Here is a 23,252-nt window from a genome sequence, read left to right on the forward strand (position 1 = left end):
AATAGAAGGGAGCGTAAATTAAGCCGATAGAGAGAGTGGTTTGAGGGGAGGATTATGAGGGTGAGATGAGGCAGGCAGGTTGTTTCATCATGGCCAAGAGCGGATTTGAATATGTTCTTCAGGATATAACAACAAACAGTGTGCTCATTCATTGCTGAGTTGCGATCCCGCTGTAGAAAGAAACAATGTCGACCGCCGCCGACAACGTTGAATAGGCTGCCTCCCCTGAAATCGAGCATATAATACGGGAACCACTCTGTTTTGTATTCCGCCAGTCAAAAAAGCTAGCAAAATTTGAAAGGTGCAGGCTGCTAAATAGGACTGAGATGGCGACGCTGATAGGCTGAAAGGGGCACATGTAACGGGTATAAGGGCTACATAAGTGCGGCCCGGCAGCTTGACATTACGTCAACGATCCGGGACATCGAGACATTGGATGTGATCTAGATCAAACCAACGTGACTTCTTCAGGTCGGTTTTTTCGCCTCCGATAGTTGGCGGTTCCCGTACTCTGGGGATTTTGGCAAAATTCCAATAAACAGTTTCTGCAGGAATGCCGCAGTTAAAGCGGTCTGCCCTGTCATGTAAGTGAGCCTCTTCAAAGATGAGCGAACGTGAACTGAAATTGGGTCTGGGGAAGTGGGTTAAGAGGTGCCGAACTCTTGGGCCTAGCTATGATACCCAAAGAGACTATCGGATGACATACCTAAATATACTAGGAAGTCGGAAGTCGTAACGCCATTGCTAGGAATGGCTCAGTTGAGATACTCGCTGTATGCGATCTGGATTAGCCCCTGGTCCTTGCTTGGCACTTGTACAACAACTACTACTATACGACGTACCATTGGCACGCTAAGATGCTGTGACGGTTCAATTTTGGAGCAATTGCAGTCTCAAGAGCTGTGACAGAGGCTTATCATCACTGAAGCTTGCTACCGAGGTTGGAGGTAGAGGTCTAATCTAACCTTTTCGAAGCTAGTGCAGGAAGTCTTAGGCTCATAGGGTTATAAATTTATTTCAGAATATTGATAAATGCTACCTTCTGAGATTAGTAGTTGAAGTGCTACCCCGTAGCCTCCAGAACCACGGCAGTCTTTTATCACAGATTGATTGAAGAAGGCGAAGATGAAGTTGTCACTCATCGGTTTGAGGCCTAAAGTTACCCCGCCAACACATACTGCCTGTAAAAAGTGGGGCACTGGAGATCTCAGCTTCGGCTCGACCTGCACTTCGACGTCTGACGGACTTGAAGTAGCTTGTGGGAAAAAACTCTACGCCGACCTCTGCAAACCTGGTGAAGATACCGCCCAATGGAAATCGTTCAACTCCTAGAAAACAAGTTCATACTGCAAATTCAAACCCTCAGCCAAAATCGTCGTTGCTCTTTTGTTCCACTCGTCGGTGAAGGATTTCCATGGGAGTCAATTCACATACCAATTGCCAATACATGATGAGATGCATTACATTCGCCTCCTACGGTCACCCATGCTCGATACGTCGGGACGGGAAAACAGGGATGCGACGCTCTCCCTTCTGCTGACTATCACTACCGGTAAAACAAGTCTCCAAGTCCTCATTTCCCTTACTTGTCGTGCCCTAGGGGAACAGGGTCTGTGTGACGGCGGTCTCACTCCCAAAAACCTGACTTCGCTGTCCTAAGCCGAGTCATGCGTCGCAATTACTGACGCCAAGAGAGAATAGACCTTGGAGATGCCTTCCTTAATGCTGGTGCACCCGTTCAAATAACAGCCAGCATCTACAGCGGAACGTCAAAATCGCCAACTGAACTACCACTGAGATCCACTGGCAGTACCCATGTCCACACTGTTGTCGGGACCTGGCAGGATGGACTGCGTGTTCTCAAGGTCAAACTGCTTTACCCACGGCGGTACCTGAAGGAGCACGTTGACGTGGCAATTATGCCGGGCCCATTCAATGATGACAAAAGCCGCCATGTCATGCTTGATGTGAAAAACACGGGGGATGTTCTGCCTTGGTATCGGGCACCCGAGGAGAAGAATGTCGGCGGAATAGTACCTGTATGGGTGGAAATCAACCAGGGCGTGCCGTCACCAGACACCTGCCTACGCTGTTTACCGCTGGAATGTGACCGCGACGGATCTATAGCGACTCTCGAGCTGCAAGAGGACATTGGCGAGAGCATCGCGCGTCATGTCTGGGATGCCGGGGTTGTAACAGCGTTATTTTTAGCTTCAGGCTGCAAGTCAAGACGACAAGAAGTGGACATCCGGGACTTCATGCCCATTACTAATCAAAGCCCCAATATCCTGGAACTCGGTTGCGGCGTTGGCATCCTCGGAACGACTATTGCCAAGCTCATTCATTTTGCGGCCGAGAAGCAAGGCCTCAAGCTTGATCAACCGACTGTACTTCTGACGGACGTCCCAGAAGCCGAGGAGCGTGCGCGATCAAATATCGAAAGAAACAAAAAGACTTCGGATTGGCAACGCATGGCGAAGATGGAATATGAGAATCTCGATTGGGACGATGGCAAAACCGGCAAATTCGGACCCATTGCCGCCTCTCGATTCTGGGATTACATTGTTCTGAGCGATTGCACGTATAATGTCGACTCCTTACTCTCTCTCGTCGGGACGCTGTCGGCGTTGCACGACATCAACAAACGAAACGCGGGTACTGGAAACCTGGAGACGGGGTCAAAAGTCATATTAGCAACGAAACCACGGCACGACTCAGAAAAGGCGCTGTTTGAGCTACTTCCAGCTGCGGGATGGGGACATGAGCTGCTGAAGTCAATCCCACTTCCGGTGCTTGGAAGCGAAAATCAGGTTGTGGAGTTGTATTTGCTGCAGAAGGGAAGACCCCTATTGCAGAGGGCGCTCAAGCGGAAGGTCGAAGATCCCTTTAGCGAACGGCCAGCCTCAAAACGTGCGGCGCTGCCATGATAAACATGCTAGTGGTTCGCTTCTTTCCACCCCCGAGGGCATCTTCGTCGAATACTACAACACCATGATACACTGCTTCTGGGAAGTAATGTCAGGACGTCGGTGCCTTTGAGACGCTCTACACAGTGTCAGACGAACGACAGAGCCATTTCCGGATTAGCAGAAATGTGCTAACTTGATATCACGATTGTTCCACTATATACAGGCCAGATCCAACGTAGTGTATAACAGCCAGCATCAATAGTCGAGATCGCATAATGCAACTCCGCTGGGGTTGCGTAAACTCACCCTTCTCATTGCTCTACTCCGTACGTATCCAAGCCCCCGCATCTTCTCAGTAACCCGGTGGAGAAGTGATGGCGAAGATCTGGAGATCGGGCAACAGCGATCAGATAATTTCAAAGATCTCCTTTCCAATGAGGCTGAGGACGATATGCGTTTACCAGAAACCGGCACTGAGTCGTCATCGGCTCCACTCGAGGTCCTATCCCCTTTCATTCTATTTCTGTCGTCCTTGCACTCTATTCTTTTGTCCTTCCACCCTGTTTCTTCTGTCCTTCCACGGGAGACGCCAAGAGCGTTGTGGCCGGGGGAGAAAATGTTATGTAGTCATATGACGTGTATCCAAATTCCGCATCGTCGGGTCGGGTCTTCGTCCCGAGTTGGCATGGACTGGCCCAGGGCCGAGAGATGAGAATTGACGGGGGTCGCCCGGCAGTTCTGCATTACGGTACTATAGTACTGATTGACTGCTACATGTGTAGGGGGCTAACGCTTGTCGTCTCTATCTCCCGTCACAACAGCTTGGTTAGGCGATGCTAACAAATGCAGCAGGATACATGAACTACTATGTAGCTGAGTAGTCCCACGCAGCCCCAGATTGCAACCAGTCCTGGCCGACGGCAGATTCCAACTACCAAGTGGGCCACACACACACGTGCGGTTCCTGGGTTCGCTGCAGCAAATATCCTCACCGTGCTCCACTTCTTTCGGTAGGTGGGAGGAGGCCAATCCACGGCCCCTCAAGAACAGTTGATCCTCTAAAGCAATTCTTTTATGAGCGCATCAGTACTAAGCCTATCAGGATGACGCATCCAGCTGCCAATATGCGAATCGCGAAGGCTTGGCGAAGAAGCATGTACGTAGGTTGCATTTTCTGAAATTTCGTCCTTCTTCTATCTTTCCGAGATGATTACCGAGTCATTTCAGAAGGTGGCTCCGGGCTCCGCTTTCCAGAGATGTACAACCTTCCAGAACGTTGCTCACCGGTGTATAAGATGGGCCAGCTCTTCGGCGGATAGCGACAATATCACTTTCCATCGTCCATCACGACAGCCAGCACCTTACCACACATCCAAAACATCAACCTCAGAAATGCGTTTCACATCCTCTTTGATCACCCTGGCCGCGGCCTTCGGTGTCGTCCACGCTGATAGCGGCTGCCGAGTCAACATGACATCTACTCTCGCCGCGCCCGCCAACCCAGGCGAGAACATCCTCATGAGTAAGATCAGAACCAGCCACAATCGAGCTCCTTGTAGCCCGGTAGCTAACTTTGGCCCAGAAACGATGATGAAATGGCGCAACAGCACGGAGTCACAGATGTTCTCATCAGTCAGTATCCCATTCGCCCTCTCTTTTACATACTTCTTGCTTTAAAGACTACTAACATTTCCTCGCAGGACTACTGCGACTGGGACAACACCATGGCAGCCCCCTTCTCAGTCCTGTTCCTTGAAGACACCATCCCAAATTTCCTGACGCAAGAAGCACTGGAGGGTGTCTTGGATCCCTGGATCGGCACATGGCTCATCTCGGACTCGACGACGGCGTCGGCAGGTGTGGTGGGGGATTACCAGATCACGGCCGTTACGTGCTCTTAAAAGACGGGGATGCATGGATGGCATTGGCGGCAGGTGCGGTGGGTGATTATCAGATCACGGCCGTTACGTGCTCTTAGAAGGCGGGGGTGCATGGATGGCAATGACGGCAGGTGTGGCGGGTGATTGTCAGATCACGGCCGTTACGTGCTCTTAGAAGGCGGGGATGCACGGATGGAATTGGCGGCAGGATACGAGGAAATGACGGGTCAGCACGCTAAAGCAAACAGCTGCTTTGCAATGGCCGATTCTGGTTGCGGGGTTACGAGACCTATTATTCTACCTTGGTCCTACGGGATTCAGTTGATACCCTTTTACATTTATTCAAACCCTTACTTGGACTTGGTGTCTTTGCTACTACATACATGATTATTGCTTGACCTCGGGATGTTCACTGCTAATCAGCAACTCGGTCGACAGCACCTATCATTGTAGTGTGTGATCTTTCCAGAGAGAGTTTGGACATTCATCACACATCATATGACCACTACCAGCAATCTGACGAACAAAAAACCTACAACATCAACAGAGCAAGCAGGTATTACTCCAGGATTTTCCGATGCCGGAAGTAGCCTCTTGTGAAGTGACGGTGAAGGTGGCTGGAAGGAACGCCATCGACATACCACCCCTCTCGGTTTGTCCCGTCTTCTGCCCGTCCTTGAGAAGGGATATTCCATATTGTAGAGCCTGTATTGATCCATAATGGTACCGATTCACATTTTATGTAAGCGGTCAGACATCTGGTGGTCCCACTTTCAAGACAAGACAGGGGTCGATCTGATCAATGAGATAAGTCGATTAGCCGCCGCGGAAACTGTCTTGTCCCAACATACTACACCACTTGCACGCAGAAATCAACAGCTCCGACTTGTCTTACTTTAGAGGAAAAACGCACACATCGCGTTGTGTCGTCTGACCGAAACTCCGCTCAAAGGATAACATCATCATCCTTGTTCACCGAATCCAACAGGAAGCTAGAGCAGCATCTCCACTATAGCTGCAACCTAAAAGTCACCGCACCTCGACCACCTCTTACGACGCCGGCATGTCGGTCGGCTCCATCTAGGCGTGCCTCCCCAGTATGTACTTCTCGTCTCGCTAGCATTCGATTAGGCAGTAGCAGGCGGCCTGGGAAACTCCAGCCGATCCGCAAAGGCCGGGTATCCCGGGGTCTCTCGGTTTGCTGGATATACGCTGGAATCGGACCTTGTGGAGGGCGACACAACTTCAGTGGCTCCCGGGGATATACGGAGGTGGATATGAGAACGTGTTATGGCTACTTGGAACATTACCCAGTAACGCGTGTCGTCAGACTGGATACCTGAAAGCATACCTCTTCCCAATGACGGTGGAAGTCAATTACAACTTGCCACGTGCGGTTTTCTCGAGTCTGCAACGTGGACGTAGGGCAGGTAAGAGGGTAAACGCTGACGGCGTGGCCGTAAATGGAAAGCTCGGCCTAGCTCATAGAGACAGGGAGATGGGCAAGAGACAAGAGACAAGGGGGAACGCGTAGGAGCACTATGGCGAGGGCTTTCGTAACAACTGCTAATTGGAAACGCTCAATCCTAGAGCACAATTCGGCGTCAGGTCCATGATGATTTGAAAATGTGTCGTTCACACATCGCAATGCTTGTTCTGGAGGTCAAGTTCTTACCTTTAGACGGCTTACCCCTTATTTTGCACCATGTCATGTCATTATGCATAGTTCTTTTTAACCTTGACTGGGTCAAACCGAAGTCGCGACACATCGAGGACGCCCACCATGCATGTACAAATGCCATGCTGCCACCAACGACACCTACGAACGCCACGAGTGCGTACTAAATAACTCTAGTAGCTCCTCGGAAGCCCCAGCACCTTCTCCCCGACATAGTTCATAATCATTTCCCTACTGACCGGCGCAATCCTCGGGACCAGACTCTCCCTCAACCACCTCTCCACATCATACTCAACCGCATACCCCATGCCGCCCAGAGTCATGACCGCCCTCTCGCACGCCCTGAATGCCGCCTCGGCCGCCAGGTACTTGGCACTGTTGGCCGCGACCCCAATCGCATGCTGCCGGACCTTCTTTTCCTCTTTAGAAGCATCGTTATTACTATTGTTTTCGTCATCATACAGCCTCGCCGCATGATAGGCAGCCAGCTTGGCCGCCTCGAGCTGCATATAGGCGTCCGCTAGCGGGTGCGCAATCCCCTGGTTCATGCCAATGGGCCTCTGAAATACAACCCTCTCCCGCGCATACTCGGCCGCTTTCTTTAGAGCCGCATAGCCCAGCCCCAAAGCTTCTCCGGCAAGCAGACAGCGCTCCGCATTCATACCATGCAATATAGCTTGAAACCCCTGGTTCTCCTCACCAACAAGCATATCAGCCGGTATCTTATAATTGTCGAAGAAAACCTCATTCGCATCCACCGCCCGCCCACCCATCTTCTTAATCCTGCGCATTTCCAATCCCCGCGCCGACTCATCCAAATCAATACAAAACAGCGAAAGCCCCTCGCTTGGTTTCCTGATCTCCTCCAGCGGCGTCGTCCGCGCGAGCAACATCATCTTCCTCGCCACCTTCGCGCAAGTAATCCATATCTTCTGCCCACTCACACTATAACCCCCGCCACCATTCCCATCCTGCTTCCTAGCCACCGTCCTCAACCTCAGCGTATCAAGTCCCGTGCTCGGCTCCGTAACCCCAAAACAAGTCCTCCACTCCCCGGAAATAATTCTCGAGATCGTACCCTCAATCTGCCCCTTACTGCCGAACCTAGCCAGCGGCTGTGTGGCATACACATTCGCATGTACGGACTGCGCGCCTGCCATTCCCGCGCCGGACTCGGCGATAGTCTGCATCATCATGGTGGCCTCGGAGATGCCGAGGCCGGACCCGCCTAGTTCGGGGGGAAGGGCGATGCCGAGCCAGCCGGCTTGGGCGAGGGCGCCGTGGAAATCGGTGGGGTCTTCTTCATTTTGGTCTTTGGCCTGCCAGTAGGTGTTGGGGAATTGGGCGCAGAGCTGGGCGACGGCTGAGCGGACGGTGAGTTGGGTTTCAGTGAAGCAAGTCGTGTCCATGAGCTGAAGTCTGGATGTGGTGGAGAAGGCATTGCGCCGCTTTGGATCACTCACGAAGGGAAATTGAATGGCTGAGTGCTGGAGACAACCCCTTGAGGCAATTTCACTGGTTCGCCAAGCCGAGCGTGCTAATACACGAGACATATTGCTCTAAGCTGTTCAACACGAGGGTACTTTGCTTGTCGTGGTGAGCTTTCCCTCTTACAAGTCGCCACTCGTGAGACCTGAAGCTGTATCAATGGGTCTGAGGCATGGGTCTGAGGCATGGGTCTGAGGTTAGGTGTTGAGGGGGAATAAATAGTGCGGGGATGGATCGACCGAGGATTCGTGGGGTAAAAGGGGGAGTGCATCACTACCTAGGTTACGTAGTATTGGTGCCTACGTATAGGTAATTTCGATGATCAACACCGTGAGCATCCTTTTCAAATCCCGGTCTATTCAAATACATGGTATTATGATTTCTCGCCGTCGCTCATTAGAACTGTTCATTGAGGCCACCCTGTTTAATCGCCTACAATTTGTAGGCATTGAGCTGGCCCCACAAGCCAACAGCACAAATAGGGGTACACTAGCGGGTAGCTTGCCTCGGCTGCCCTTGCACCCGATCCCCCACCCTTCGTTTACAGCGAGCGCTCACATTGCGGTACAGGGAAACATAATTTTTGACATTAGTATTGTTGCATAAAGCTCACGAGCAATTGTTCCAGGCCAAGTGAATTCAAATCGACTTTTATATCGACGCTACCACCAGCCAGCCATACCCATCGACCAACAATCATCATTCATCGGGAAACAGGCGCTCCAGCGATTTCCCCTCAAGCTCATCATATCATATCACCGTACGGCAGTGACTGCACCCCTTGCAGCTCATATTTCCCATCAGCCCCAAACCGTCGCTCTCGAACATTCACAAGCAAGTCCCTCACCAACCCCGACACCAAACCAATCCTGGAAAGACATCACGATCGCTGGCCTTGTACATACAATGTGAAGCTCCAGCTGCATCCCAAAATCGACCATCTCGGCGCCAGAGTCAGCATAATCAAGCGCCTCGGAGCCGGCGACTGCCATCGCCCAGGACTTTGACACGCAAGTCAACGGTCGAGGTTCCCACGTTGTCTGCACAACTCGATCCAAGAAGAGCCAGTTTCTCGAACTAAAAAATCCCAGGATCAAGATCTTTAGAATATGTCGTCCGCAAAGGTGGACGTGCTCGTTTAGAACCTACCCGTCCCGGGCAACTGTCCGGCTGGACTTTTTGTCGCGATGAACATCCATGACTTATCTTGTACGGTATCTCCAAGCATGGGATAGTACCTAGTCCGTGTTGAGAGGAGGCGTATGATTTCTTGGTGCAGAGCGAGGCGGCAAACTTCCCGGGGTTTCTGACTATATTTGTGGGAGGAAGGATGAAGTTCTGGCTTTGGGCCGCCATATGAGGTCCATATGGTGCGGAACGCTGGTCGTAGACTTGGAGAAATACTGTCTGCGGATAGCAGGTATCCATCCCGTGTTTAGGTTTGATTTTTCAATGTTCGGCATTTTCGTCTGCGCGTCCGTGTCTTTCGCATCTGCCACCCTCCCCCCAATTCTATGCAGCAAATATTTCCCAAAGCTCAATGATATGTTTGTGTTCTGTCCATGTCTTAATAGCAGTCGGCCACACGGTACAGCATACAAGGGCTGCTGATAGAGTTGCCTTCAAACAAAGCGGTACAATTTGAACCTGCTACCACCATCCTACAGAGAAGCATGCGACTTGTTCTCATCAGCCTTAGTAAGAGTGGCCGCTGATTCCTAGTCTAGGCCACTAGACGTCTTGCCGTTTCTTTTCCATTCCAGTCCTGAGTCCTGGTGGCTGTAGTCTTCCATTCTGTATCCCCGAGTCTTCTCTAGGTGCACAATGGGACTTCAACCAGCTGAGTCCGAAAGTGTACCTTGGCGTAATGTTCTTCGAATTTAACCCAAAGAGTTGTAGCCGAATACTTGATTGACGAGAGGCAGGACAGCGCGCGCTGAAGTCGAAGCAGCTTAGATGGGACAGGGACAATTCCCGAATATGGCAGCAGATCGTGCCACATAGGTGATAATTCGGCTGGCGGACAACACCTGAGCGCTCATGAGTATACCTGGCCAATGGACAAAGAAATGATTGTTCCTTCTATTGCATGCCCCAGGCGCACCGCCTGTGTGCTGGGCGCAGTGCTTAGGCCAATAGCCCATGGATAGCCCTTCCGTACCCGCAGTCTTGGGTACTTAGTCCTATTTTCATCATCATTATATAACCCTCTTGCCTGTATTGCCCACACCTTCAGTCTCCGGTCCCGAATTTCTCAAGATCAAACCCAGGGAAGGGCAAGTTTAACTCAGGGATCACTCGGCCAAAACACGCAGGGACTTCAGTTTGGACATGAGAGCACTGTTTTCTATGCGGAGGTTTATCACGTTGCCAGCTGTGACAAGCTGGGCAGGAGGGGTTGAAACTGAGGGCCAAGAGCCCTGCAGCTACCGAATAGAGGTAAAGCAAAATCGGACCGAAGAAAGTTATACGCTGTTGACTAGGTTTGTTTAGCTGTGCAGAAGACTATGTTATCCATGCTGCGTCGTAAGTTCTACAAGCTTGGCACAACAGTCCGTCCCTGTCTATTGGTCGACCGATAGTGTATTCCAGTTTTCGATCATGTCAATGCTATTCATTGGCCAACCTCTGCCTGCATGAGCTCCAATTAGGAAGTGTAGCTGTAATCGTGCAGTGGCACAGTGCTGTCGATTGGGATTCCCCGCATTCTGTCGAGGTGAAGGAAGTAGGACAGAAACAGGCGAAGTATGGAAGATTCATTAGGAAAACTTGCGAATATAACGGAAGTGGCTGTATGCAAAGCCACTGCTCGATCGCTGCAGCCGTCCAACGACACATAGGTTGCCTGTACGTGATGGAAGACAATAAAGTAGCGCGCGGGGCCGGCGAAGATGTCTACTTATTAGAGCGCCATGCGAAGGAGGTCGAGCGGCTCTCAGCGCAGCACGAGTTCTTCAAAACTCATACAGAGCACCACCTTCTATCGCCTAAGCTCTTGGCCGGAAACAGACCCCTAAAACTGCTCGACTCTGGGTGCGCAGATGGTAAGCAGGCAATGTCACCTACCGAAGAGTTTGCTCACCTTTACAGGACACTGGCTGCGAGACCTGCGAAAACAGATACCGGATCGGCAGATGGAGCTACATGGTATCGACATTGCACCCGCTCTGTTCCCTCCTCAACCAGCGCAGGCGGCATCGGGTATCGAGCTCCGTGCCCACAATGTGACGCAGCCTTTTCCAGCTTCATGGGCCTGGAAGAACTCATTCGACATCATCCATCAGCGTCTCCTCGTCTGGGGCGTGCCCGTCTCCAAATGGCCTGCGATGATGCAACATCATCTGGATATACTCAAGCCTGGCGGCTATATGCAACTGGTCGAGGTCGAATGGGTGCCCCAGGGTCCTATTCCAGACTCGAACCCACAGCTGCAGAAACAGGTCAAGATGCAAAGGTTCTTCTCGGGCCAGTTCGGGATGGATATCGACTTGGCGTACCGACTGGAAGACGTCTTACGCGAAGCCGGCTTGGAGGATGTCCAGAAGATTCAATTTGACCACGGATACGGGGCATCGGCCAAAGATCCGCAGATGCGAGAGATAAGTTCGATCATCAGCACCGAGGTCTTTCGAGGGCTGGACGTCAAAATTGGAGATGGAATACCCGGGGTGGCCACGAACTCGGATGAATTCCATGCATTCCTCGATGCGCTGAGAGACGAGGTCAGGTCCGTTGGGTATAACACCAAGATCAACTTTGTGTCTGGCAGGAAACCGGCCCCACAGACCCAGTGAGATCAGCCCTCGAGAAGATAAGGGGCAAGAGGGGGAATACACGGCATGGACATCGAGACGAGCATGCATGGATTGTTGAAATGAGTTTTGGCCGTAAGAGGGTCCCGGTATCGTCTTCTGATTAGCACTGGCACTGGCCATCTGGATGAGACATCATTTGCCAACAGCCTCGTCGTCTAAGTCCGGTCCTGGGTAGGCAGACAGAAGTGAGCCGCTACATGCGAAGCTGCAATGCCCAAGTATCTGTCTGAGTGATATGCACGCATGAACGATGCCCGGCCATGTAAAGTGACTGTACGCTCGGATGAACCAAGAGCTCGGGCCAACAGATCCCAGCCGCTCACCTGCCGCTCACCTGCCGCTGCCAAGGATACAGGTCAAACTAGCCTCTACCGGCGCTCTGTAGTAGAAAACCCGCAGGGGCCTTGGCCTTGGCCTTGTTATGTCAGGAGTGGCTGAAAGCCCAGGGACCTTTCTCAACAGAACGCCTCCAGTGAAATGACCAGCAATTTGGCAGTATCGTCAGATGACAGACATCTTTCTGAGGTTCACGGGACTCGACTGGCCAATAAAAGACGACCCCCCCCCATGGACTTTACATTTTTATCCTCCCTGGGGCCCGCAAGACAGCTGCAACAATGTGGCTTTCGAGCGATCAGCGGCACATCTCCCTGAGAGCAATTACGCTACTTGCCCTCGTGGTCGCAATTAGCGGCCACGCGAATGGCAGCCAAACCGATTCGAATTGGCCAACAAACCACGATCCCACAATAACGACGCCGAAGACCCCCCCGCCGCCGACCACAGCGCAGCCAACTTGCGAATCGAGGACGGTGAACTACATTACACACACGCTGCCGCAGCAATGCCTCGCTTCGTCGCCCCCCACGACACCGACAGGGGACAGCGCCCCCGTTTCCCGCACCCCCTTGACTACTGCCCAACCTCCCGCCCAACCCAGCGCTGAGGCTGCGGCCGCACCCCAGCAGGAGGAGGAGGAGGAGGAGGAGCACGAGCTGGACAGCGATGGAAACGATCTGAGCACCGGGGCATTCATGTCCTTCGAGGAGTGGAAGGAGATGATGCTCAAGAAATCTGGCCAGGAGGCGCTGGAAGCCCGCCCTCGTAAAGACGGCCGCGGCGAAGCTTACCCGGGTGGGGACTTCGACACGCTGGGCGAAGAGGGTGAGATCGCACTGGACTTTGATGCCTATTCAGACAAGATATCCGAGATTGCATCGGCCGGCAAGCCCACAAGGCGGGATCGGGAGAAGAAGGAGGAGGTAGTGGAGAAAGTTTCGTACGACGAAGGGCTGGCCCAGATCTACAGGAGCAAGGACGCGGGCAAGACGTGCAAGGAGAGGTTCTCGTACTCGTCGTTTGACGCAGGTGCTACCGTCCTGAAGACTAGCCACGGGGCTAAGAACCCCAAGGCCATTCTGGCCGAGAACAAGGACTCGTACATGTTGCTCGAGTGTTCAATGGAGAACAAATTCTTCATCGTGGAGCTGAGTGATGACATCCTGGTTGACACAGTGGTCTTGGCCAACTTTGAATTCTTCTCTAGTATGATACGGCAGTTCCGGGTCAGTGTCAGTGATCGGTATCCCGTCAAACTGGAGAAGTGGAAAATCCTAGGGGAATTCCAAGCTCGGAATTCACGAGACATCCAACCATTCTTGGTCGAGAACCCTCAGATTTGGGCCAGATACCTGCGCATCGAGGTCTTGAGCCACTACGGAAACGAGTACTACTGCCCTCTGTCTTTACTGCGGGTCCACGGAACGCGCATGCTTGATTCGTGGAAGGAGGCCGACCCGAGCGAGATCGAGGGCGATTCGGAGGCAGAGGACGAGACTAACAAAGCTGTGCCCGAACAACCCCAGGAAATAGTCGAGCCCACTGAGGCCGTCGTCGTCGAGGAGGCTGAGGTTTCGCGACCTGCTCAAGTTGAGAACCATACCGCCGCAGCGGAACAAAGCGACTTCATTGCTTATTGGGACAAGTCCTACTTCGAGCGCATGTACCAGCCTCGGTCTACTTGTGGCCCAGCAGAATCCCCAGCAGAACCCTCACGCACCTATCCAAGGGTGGAAGAAGGTTCCGAGGTGCCGGCGAAACAGCAGCAGAGGGAAGCATGGGAACAAACAACCCACGCTACTAATGCCAGTTTTTCATTTCAATCATCTGCTGAAGACCTCGCAACGGAGTTCGCCCGCTCGGTTTCTTCCATGTCCTCCAGCTCTAACGCTGAAAACGCGACTGATATAGCTGCGAACTCCGCTTCATCCGTAGCATCAGAGCCATCCCGTCTCACTCCATCACCCGGCTCGAGCACCTTCGTGCCACCCGTCGCCGTGAAATCCTCTAACATGGCTTCGTATAGAAATAAAACCTCCGCTTCGACCTCCATCAAACCTCCTTCCTCTAAACTCTCCATCTCGAAGCCAGCGTCGGGCGCCGCGTCCCAGACGGCCTCGCGCAACAGAACAAGCACACCAACCACCTCCGTCTCTGCATCCCCCACAGTCCAAGACTCGTTCTTCAAGCAACTCACCAAGCGCTTGCAAACGCTCGAGTCCAACACGACCCTTTCCCTGCAATACATTGAGTCGCAGTCTAAATTTTTGCAAGAAGCGCTCTCCAAACTCGAGCGTCGCCAGGTCGCAAAAGTCGACCTCTTTCTCGACACGCTCAATAAGACCGTACTCTCAGAGCTCCGTGACGTCCGCACCCAGTACGACCAGATCTGGCAAAGCACCGTCATCGCCCTGGAAACCCAGCGCGAGCAAAGCGAGCGTGAACTTGTGGCCCTGTCCGCCCGTCTGGGGGTCCTAGCCGACGAGGTTGTATTCCAGAAGCGCATGGCCATCGTACAGAGCATACTGCTCCTCGGGTGTCTAGTACTCGTCATTTTCTCGCGCACGGGCATAGCAGGCGCGGGCATGGAAGCGCTGTACTACCCGTCCCAATTCCTCGGCTCGAGCAGTAGGATGGCCAGCCCCCTGTACCCAAGCACGCCGAAAGCCCTAGGCAAACTGGGCATCGGACTCGGGCAAGTCCAGCGGACCTCGACCTCGCTGCGCAAATCCATCGAGCGCTCCGGCGACGTAGACGGCAACTCGGACCGGGAAATGAGTATAGGCATCGGCATGGACCCCAACAGCCCAGCATCAAACCGCATCCCCGAAGAGCGTAGTCCCACCCTCGAATCGGCGGCTGCACCGCGTCGCTCAACAACACCCCATACCCTCCCGCGAGACAGCGAGCCCCGGAGGCGGCGCCCGTCGCCCAGCGTACGGGCCGTTTCCGAGTCCGATTACTACCAACCGCCTACTCCATCAAGTCTGGATATTGGTTACGATTCTGAGCCTGCCATGGAGACACATCCGGATTACTTCGCGCCCCAGGTTCGCCAGGATCGGGAAGATTCAGAGCGCGACAGGGGGGGTGAAGAACAGACGGATAGGGATACGGATGATGAGGACACGAAGTACACAGATATTTCGGCCCAGGACGCAGAACGGCAGTCAACGACGTCGTCGGAGGGCACTGGGGTAGAATACAGTTCTCGCCGTGCGGCGAGGGCGTCCATGTCCAGTGTGGGCTCGACGAGAAAACCTCTGCCTGCTTTGCCCGAGGACCCCGATCCTGAGTGATGCAAGGTTAGTAGTAATGAGTTGACGAATGAATACGAAGAATTGGAATACCCAAGATGGAACGGTTATTTTATAGTGTCGATGGTTACATAATGCACTGGTGCGAAATCATGATACGAAATGGGACACGGTCACATCACATATATCAAAAACTTGAAGACATAGTTATACTGCTTGTTTGCGATTCTTGACTCTAACTCAAAGCTCATCTCCAGTGAAGGTCCATCCAGCCCGTTCGCCTGGCCAATCTGGATGGCTGCCAGTGACAGCCAACTACCAACCGATCTATCGAGTGGACCACTTCACGCAGGGCTTGCTCAAATGGTGCGACGAACAGCGAACCCACTGGCCAAGTCCATCCTGGATCATCCACAAACACTTCTTCGTCCTGCTGAATCCGTGCATTGGGAGGGGTAGGTGCGCGCGGCCCTGTCCGAGTTATCCCCATTGCAACAGTACGGCCCGACCCGACAAACAGGCGCCCAACAAAGTCCCAACGAAACGCTGAAGGCAAAGTTTTTGCTGAAAGAGTTGGCTTCTGCCGCCCAGGTTTGTAGGCACTAGTAGACGACAGGCCTGTCGCTAAAAATACAGACTTAAAGAGAGGAAGTCTATCAGATAGGGGAACGGGAAGAGCAGTTTTCGGAGATGTCTCGTGTGATCTTTTTTTTCTTTTGTTTCTTTTCCTGGTTATAGTTGATCGACTCTGAGATCAGCTCGAAGCTTGCAAAAAGTGCAACTCCAAATCGTGTCTCTTCATACCTCGTATATGACGAAGCTCTCAAGCAAGATATGAGAATGTCGCAAGGGTGTCAACGTTGCCCCAAAATGCGCCCTCGGCGAAATCATCGCAAATTATGATTGTTGATGACAAAGGAAAGAAAGGAAATTGTGCAAATATGCAGACATGGTGGCTGCTGATATATACTTCTGAGGACCGCTAGGGACGCATAGAAGTACCAAGTCCATGATGATGGATGCAAACCCGTCCAATGGGCCTGGCCAGTCCGTTCCTCGATAGAGTGGGGTCGTGGCGAGAGTTGCAAGATGTGTAAGAATTAATCAGGTGCCACCAGGACCATCAAGGACAACAAGGGAAGGCTCTGAATTTCTCGCGGTGAGAATGATGTTTTGCTATCGCCGCTCTCATTGTAACCCTTCTTCTCGACTGGTAGGAGCGACTCGCATTTGGCTCATGGTCGTAGAAAGAACCTGGATCTACAAAAGTTAGCCAATTGTAAAGGGGTCGGCGGAAAATAGTCGACGTACTCACTGCATTCTTCATCGCTAGAAGTGTTGTGGCTCGCCCACGTTGGGTCTAATTGCGAAACCCTTGACTTGCGCGGCGTTTACTTCAGTACAATGGTTTGGTGCTGCGATGTGGCTCTCTAGCGCACCAGGATAGTAACCGTAATGCATGATGACGATGTCCCCGTGGTTCAAACTCAAGAAATAAGTCCATGAGCATGAAGTCCCGACAGAACATCTCTTTCGAGAATGTGCACGAGGAAGTCCGCTCGGCAATATTGGCAGAGGAGACGTTCATCGCCATGATGAATGACCAGTCTTTCCGCCTTCCAAATTGTGTACGATGAGATGTGAACAGGCTTGTTTTTAGGGGCCTTGAGTGGAGAAGGGACTAGGAGATGCACCGCAGGGGGAGGGGGTGCATGTGCCTGCAAAGAGCATTCAAATTCGACCAACGTTGCCATAATGAACGGCTTCATCAGGTTTCTTCGGGTCAATATGTTCCTCGTCTGAGTCGCTTCAAACCAGGGATATAATTTCCCGAGCTGAGGCCCCATGACTTCCAGTCTAGATCTGCCGCTCGTAAAATTGTACAGCAGAGGCGTGGAAATGCGGTTGGGCTGCTTGGGAACGAGGTACATACTGGTCAATGACTAGTAAACGGTTCTCCTCAGACAGTCTCCATGTTGACGTTGACTATTGCCAAGTGCAATTGAGCTTTTTCTTCCTTGTTGGGATGATCAACAAGTTTACCAGTTGGTGAACGCAGGCCGCTGTGAGCTTCTTTTTGGAAGTGATGGTACTGTGAAACGCGTTCTGGTCATCAAACTCCAAAATTATGGACATACCATTGGGTGCTTCACTCGTGAGCAGGTCAGAGTCACTGAATCCCAAATTGCCTGCTTCATAACTGTATGATAAGCTGCCACAATGAAGTGCTGATAGCGCTTAAGTTGTGGAAAGAACAGAACCCGCATATTTGTAGTCTCAGTCCTTCTAGTCAGGAATATGTATCCCACAGCAAAGTGGAAAGGCTTGACGGTGGTGATGTCAAATAAGATGATCAGTGACAGATTCAGAGCGCCTGAAAAAGTCGCGAGAGTTGACATTTCGAAGATGTTCTCCGAGATTGACGATAGGCTCGGCCTGATCTAGAATAGGCTGGATTTGTCAGTGATAGATTCAAACACACGAGCAACGGCAAATCTCACTTGAAGTTTGTGTCCACGATAGAAGACTGAGTCAAACATTGGTCGAAGGTGACGCAAGAGCATCTGAAGCTCGATTTTATGAGGACAGACACTTATTGTTCATGTCAGGGGAGTGGGTGGTGGTGTAGCTCCCTTAAGTGAAGGATCTACTAAAGTTGTAGAGAATCGTCCCATAATTTTCAGGTAGTATCGATGGACGAGGAAAGGGATCACCATCAAATTCGTAGACGGTGACATACATGTGAGGGTTGATGCCATATTGTTTCCCAGCATCAACCTGCCTCTCACCTCGAACTTGAGTCGACTTCCATGGTTGTCTTTGCCACTGAATTCAGAGTGTCACCATCGTGATTCCGTGTATTGCACCGCGTAATTCTTTGTGCGGTCGGCGAATCTGATGCCCGCGGGCAAGGCTATATAGACTTGATGAGCTATTATCTGTTCAGATTCATACTTATGAGCAGTGACACTTACCAGGGTTGAGACTTTGACTTTGGCGTCAAAGAGATTAATCAAGTGGATAGATACTCCTGATGAGCCTCAGTAAAGTCTGAAACAGGCGACAGTGTATGTTGAGGCATCTGTCGCTGGCGCAAAACGGTAACTGTAATATTATGATATTAGGGTGAGAAGAAATCAAACACGCTGAATCTGCTTTGCAAGTCTATCGGAATGGAAGGAAACAAGGAAATCAGAAACGGCGTGTCAACTATGCGCTTCTGTGAGCTGTCATTGGAGATTGCGAAACGGCGTTATATGGCCAAGCAAGGCGATTTAAATATCAATTCTTGGCCTGGATGGGAAAAATGGGAGACGACATCGAAGAGGCGAACGAGTGGCGATTTATTGAGGGTGATTCTTCGGCCCCTGCCTCGTCTGCAAAGTGGCTGATGTGTCGTCGATGAAGTCCAAAAAAGAGAACGAAAAAGGGCCATGGTGAAATTTAAGCTGGATGATGAAAAGGGCAGTCATCCGTTGATAACTGAGCTCAACTTATCAGATAAGTGATTGACGTGATTGATAAGTTGGCTCGTAACTCCTCTGAAGAGGAGTTATTGTGGGGAGTAGGGGTGGTGTGGCCCACGCGGGGGGAAGGAGGAGTCATAGTCATACTCCTCCAGAGCCGCGAGCCTAGTTCCACGGTCGTACTGTGAGCGTCGACGTCGTTGCTCGTCCCGGAAGTGCTGTCCTGCGTTCGGGGTGAAGAGACCTGTTTTGAGCCCAGTGAGCAAGACTTCGATCCGAGCATGTGATGCTTGTACTCACCGACATGCTCTGCATTCTCGCAGCTTCGCTTCATCTTTGATTGGTTGTCGGGCTCGGGAAAAGGCTCTTCTTCTCCGGCGAACTGAGGGTTGGGCCCATTACTAGTGAAGTAGAGCTAGAAGTGATCAGTCCTGTGTACAAAAGCATATCAGGGGATACTCACCTTAGGTCGGTAGTGTGGCGCTTCTAGCATGACTGAGCTGTTGCGGAACTTTTGAACCAAGCAGTCTTTTCCCTGGATCGCTACAAAACTGTGAGTTGCAAGGCCAAGTTCAACCATGGGTGAAGACATACTAGCATAGGAGATCTCCGCAACCTTGTCGCTCTTGAAGCAATTCCAACGTTGGTTGCCTCGGGCGTTCACGAACTAGATAAGGGTCAGTGTATGCTGCCGCGTAATTTCAGCGTTTGACTTACGTCAATGATGTCCAGGGGCTGCAGACTCGTTAGCGATTTGAGTTGATCAGGAGGAATGAGGAACACTTACGTCAACAAAATTGATGAAGGCGTATCCGACACTATTATGGTTTGTCAGCATCGAATCTTTTGTGGGTATTTCTGTAAATTCGACTCACTTGCAATCATTGGCAAAGTCAATTCGGAGGTACATGAAGTCGTACTTGCCCCAACTTGATTCGTCAACGATTCTCTTCAGCATGGCTTGATCAACCTTGTTCGGAATGTTACGAAGCATAATCTAGACTCGTTAGCAGCTGGCTGGTTTCCAGGTTGACTATCGAAACCTACGGTCGTTCGCACATCGATCCCTTCGCGAATGCGGTCAACATCGACATGGTTGTGCTGGCTGGGTATGCTGTAATAGGGGGCTCTGGTGACTCGCATAGCATTCTGTCGGCGGCTATCAGGGCGAGGATACGCGAACTGTCGAGGTGTCATGTACTCAGGGCTCATCAGCGGCGATGGCTGAGAGTACATGGGGGTGACAATGGAATAATTGCCGCCCGGGAACATCCCATGGCTTCGAGTTGGCACCTGGTCAATCATGTACGGCGGCGTGAGTGGCATTCCCGAGTACACGACCGGCATCATGCCATAAGACTGCTGGAGCGGGAAGTTGCCTGGGTGGTATGCTCTTGTCGGTGTGCTGACCAAAGCGTTGTGGATTGATGATGCAGTAGATGCGGGCCTGGAACAAGACAGCCGCTGGAAATCATTGGTCAAGTCTGACATTGAGCCAGATGTCGTTGTTCGAGCTGGGCTGACGATTCCATCGTGGACGACGGTCGACATGGTCGGGATATCGGGACGATGAAGACTCATGCAGAATTGGATTCCCTTGTGATATTGTCAGCAAAACGACCACATGCAGTGCATTTGAGCAACTTACATCAATCACTGTTCCACTGAGCTTTGAAACAACCCGCAAGGAGATATCGTTGTCACAGTACTCGATGACAGCATTCAACAAGCTGCCCTCTACGCCACTGGCCTGCGCCTTAAAGGCAAACATGTCACCCTCAGCTTGGAGGACTCCCTGTACGAAGCCCTGAAGTTGATTCAAATCAATGGATTCCAGTGATGGGTGCGCGAACACCGCGAGGTTGAGTTGGCCTTCATGTGCTGTGATCAAACCCGATGTTGGATCAACAATCTGACGAAACTTGTTAGTTGTCCGTCTTTCTGGTGCAGTGTCAAATTCTCTTACCTGAGTGAATTCTCGAGGCGTGATGTAAGTGATTTCCCAATCCTGACCACCCAGGTGGACGTTCTGAGAGAAGAGGCAAGCATCTCGGATATTACCAAATCGAGCATAGGCCTTGTCACCACATACTTGGATATATCTGGATCCTTGGATTTGGAGGCCATTTTGCGACAGTTTCTATTATTCAATTAGCTTGGGAATGGAACAAACTAGCTGCAAATCTTACCGAGAAGTAGTACTCGATGTTGCCAGTCTGCACCTTCTGGCTGCGAATTGAGATGACTAGGCATCTTGAAAGACCAGCATCGGTGCTCAGGGTTGGGTGAACGAAAGAAGCGCTCAGCGCTCTGCTTTCCAAGGACTGGTCCGCCATTGATGATGAATTCGAAGCTTCTGTCTTTATACCAGCATTGATATCTGTGCTTGATCCTCGGGCAATGGAAGATAAGGTGAATGGTGAGAAGCAAGAAGCAGTAGGTGATAACTTCTGGGCTGATCTGGCTGCTAGTCCCGTGGAACTGACAAAGGGATCTTTTTCCAAGTGGAGGTTTGTCCGGTAGAATGACTTGGATTTGGAAAGATCTAAAGAAGCTGGGGAAGTCACGGGGAACTTGATGGGGCCAGCGTCCCGACCAAGTGAATGGGGCATGCGCGCGGATTTGGCAGAGCCATCCTCTGGAGAGAATGCTGTCAGGCGCGTATCAGGGGTACCCTTGAAGGAATCTGCTGCTCCGCTGGATGAGCGAGGAGAAGCTGGGTTGAAAGCCCCGTCGCGACTCTGAGGTATGGCCATGTTTGCCATGAAGGACAAACCCAGATACTTGAAAGATATGTGGTGGCAATATCAAACAAAGACCTTTTGTTAAGAAGAAGCCTAAGTTGTGACAGAGATGCAGAAGATCGGCCTGGGGTAGTGCAAGCAGGGAACTGTTGCTGTTGTCTTATCAGGGAAAGAAGTCAAAGATGTATTTTGTGAATTGGAGAAAGCTTGGGACAAAAGCTGACCTTGTTTTAAGAGGAAGGCACACCACGAAATGAATAGGAGGAAACCTGTAATGGGACAGAGATGCGGAAGGTCGTCGTTCGGTGATGCAAGCAGAGAATCTTTGCTGTTGTTCTGTTAGAAGGAGAAGCCAAACATTTGTTTTGTGAACAGAGGAAGCTTGGACAAAATCTGACCTTGTTGTAAGAGGAAGGAGCGGTGTTCAGATGTTAAGGCAGGAGTGATAGCTTGTTTCTGAGACTTGCGGGAAATCTTTGGAGTAGATCGATGTGTATTTTGAATTCCGAAGAGCCTCGTGTTGAACTCCTGGAAGTGCTCTTCAGATCAATAACTCTGGAGTCATAGAATCATAGAAATGCCCCTGTTATCTCTGACACTCTGTGTGCTGTCGGTGCTTCAACTTTTGCCAATGACTGTACGGTAGTTGAAAGGCCCGGTTGTTTATTTGGTTGCTCGTCAGGTGTAGATGACGGTTAAGAGGGTTTATCTGTTGCGTAGTGGTTGACCGAGTTGTGCTGAAGAGTACCAGGGTGGAGACTGGGCAAAACGAGTTGTTGGAGAAACACCAAGTGAAAGAAGATAGACCTAGATTTTTGATGTTAATGAAAGAGATGCATAATGTTGAACGTAAATTGTGAAGTGAATTTGGGTCATCATCTGATGAGAGTCACGGAGAGCATTCAGGGGTAAATGCATTCTGAATGGGGAACTGAAACCATCCACCAACCAATCAGGGAATTAATTGCGCTTCTGACAGCAACCACAGGCTAGTGGTTTTGAACTTGTAAGAAGGTAATTGACTCCCCAAGGGGTAAGAGCTAGAACCAGTTGCCACATAGCATCCTGGAGTGGGACTCGTTAAATCAAAACGAATGCTCTTGAATCAGCCTCCAGTTCAGCAACTTTCATGATCAACAAGACACTTGTCCACCCATAGCTGAAGCACTCGCATAAATGTTAAAATATTTTCGTAACTACCCCGGCTTACGAGAGTAAGACATGCCGTCAAAAACCATTGCCGACAATATCTGTGGGACATGCTGACAGAAATCCTTGGTAACACTGTCATCTAGACCAGCAGCAAGGTCCCTTCACTAACGAGTGAAGGCAGACTCCTTTGAAGTGATCCAGGATATCAGAAAGCCAGGTATCTCTAGCATAGAGGCATTGAACAACCATATGTGCAAGATCACCCGTACATCAACTTGAGTGACAAAGCGATGAGGCCTTGAACCAAGAGCCAGGATAAAGGTAGTGATTCAAGAAAATTTTCAGTGCTTACCAAATACTGGTTGATCTGACCGTTGAGTAAATTTTCAGAGGTTGAACGCTTCCTCAGAATTGCGGACGAGGGGTATTGCTGGCAATGATGCCAGTGAGGGTGACTCGAATGGTGCTTGATGATTCTGAGCATTATTTGGATCAGCAAAAGCAAAATCATCCTGTGGGCCGC

General features: G+C 51.2%; 8 protein-coding genes across 8 annotated transcripts; 4 read left to right on the forward strand and 4 right to left on the reverse strand.

The window, feature by feature from the left end:
- Positions 1-1,455: 1,455 nt before the first annotated feature.
- On the forward strand, positions 1,456-2,927 carry BCR38DRAFT_345114 (putative methyltransferase-domain-containing protein; the record flags this gene model as incomplete). The annotated part of the gene is made up of 2 exons (XM_040856156.1): positions 1,456-1,552; positions 1,702-2,927. The coding sequence occupies 2 exons, from the start codon at positions 1,456-1,458 to the stop codon at positions 2,925-2,927; spliced, it is 1,323 nt and encodes a 440-aa protein (XP_040715240.1).
- A 1,277-nt stretch (positions 2,928-4,204) lies between these two features.
- BCR38DRAFT_437251 (uncharacterized protein) lies at positions 4,205-4,809 on the forward strand. Its single transcript, XM_040860517.1, has one exon. It carries the CDS (start codon positions 4,302-4,304, stop codon positions 4,584-4,586), a length of 285 nt encoding a protein of 94 aa, XP_040715241.1. The 5' UTR covers positions 4,205-4,301; the 3' UTR covers positions 4,587-4,809.
- Positions 4,810-6,360: 1,551 nt separating this feature from the next.
- On the reverse strand, positions 6,361-8,147 carry BCR38DRAFT_231576 (acyl-CoA dehydrogenase). The gene has a single exon (XM_040854321.1). The coding sequence runs from the start codon at positions 8,018-8,020 to the stop codon at positions 6,641-6,643; it is 1,380 nt and encodes a 459-aa protein (XP_040715242.1). The 5' UTR covers positions 8,021-8,147; the 3' UTR covers positions 6,361-6,640.
- Positions 8,148-10,809: 2,662 nt separating this feature from the next.
- BCR38DRAFT_344456 (S-adenosyl-L-methionine-dependent methyltransferase) lies at positions 10,810-11,749 on the forward strand (the record flags this gene model as incomplete). The annotated part of the gene is made up of 2 exons (XM_040856104.1): positions 10,810-10,999; positions 11,046-11,749. The coding sequence occupies 2 exons, from the start codon at positions 10,810-10,812 to the stop codon at positions 11,747-11,749; spliced, it is 894 nt and encodes a 297-aa protein (XP_040715243.1).
- Positions 11,750-11,980: 231 nt separating this feature from the next.
- On the forward strand, positions 11,981-15,581 carry BCR38DRAFT_437262 (UNC-like C-terminal-domain-containing protein; the record flags this gene model as incomplete). Its single annotated transcript, XM_040860518.1, has 6 exons — positions 11,981-11,988; positions 12,256-12,295; positions 12,325-14,887; positions 14,921-15,062; positions 15,096-15,351; positions 15,391-15,581. The coding sequence occupies 6 exons, from the start codon at positions 11,981-11,983 to the stop codon at positions 15,406-15,408; spliced, it is 3,027 nt and encodes a 1,008-aa protein (XP_040715244.1). The 3' UTR covers positions 15,409-15,581.
- BCR38DRAFT_231870 (uncharacterized protein) lies at positions 15,511-16,373 on the reverse strand. Its single transcript, XM_040854322.1, has 2 exons — positions 16,171-16,373; positions 15,511-16,114 (listed from the first exon to the last, which is right to left on the reverse strand). The coding sequence occupies exons 1-2, from the start codon at positions 16,255-16,257 to the stop codon at positions 15,614-15,616; spliced, it is 588 nt and encodes a 195-aa protein (XP_040715245.1). The 5' UTR covers positions 16,258-16,373; the 3' UTR covers positions 15,511-15,613.
- A 1,017-nt stretch (positions 16,374-17,390) lies between these two features.
- On the reverse strand, positions 17,391-17,855 carry BCR38DRAFT_231880 (uncharacterized protein). Its single transcript, XM_040854323.1, has one exon. It carries the CDS (start codon positions 17,763-17,765, stop codon positions 17,493-17,495), a length of 273 nt encoding a protein of 90 aa, XP_040715246.1. The 5' UTR covers positions 17,766-17,855; the 3' UTR covers positions 17,391-17,492.
- A 1,064-nt stretch (positions 17,856-18,919) lies between these two features.
- Positions 18,920-21,589, reverse strand: BCR38DRAFT_344366 (RNA recognition motif 2-domain-containing protein; the record flags this gene model as incomplete). The annotated part of the gene is made up of 11 exons (XM_040856096.1): positions 18,920-19,077; positions 19,134-19,248; positions 19,297-19,376; positions 19,428-19,500; positions 19,551-19,568; positions 19,621-19,651; positions 19,709-19,830; positions 19,881-20,429; positions 20,482-20,745; positions 20,800-20,973; positions 21,023-21,589. The coding sequence occupies 11 exons, from the start codon at positions 21,587-21,589 to the stop codon at positions 18,920-18,922; spliced, it is 2,151 nt and encodes a 716-aa protein (XP_040715247.1).
- Between the last annotated feature and the right edge of the window lie 1,663 nt (positions 21,590-23,252).

Source organism: Pseudomassariella vexata (assembly GCF_002105095.1).
Source record: "Pseudomassariella vexata strain CBS 129021 chromosome Unknown BCR38scaffold_8, whole genome shotgun sequence".
Classification (NCBI taxonomy): Eukaryota; Fungi; Ascomycota; class Sordariomycetes; order Amphisphaeriales; family Pseudomassariaceae; genus Pseudomassariella; species Pseudomassariella vexata.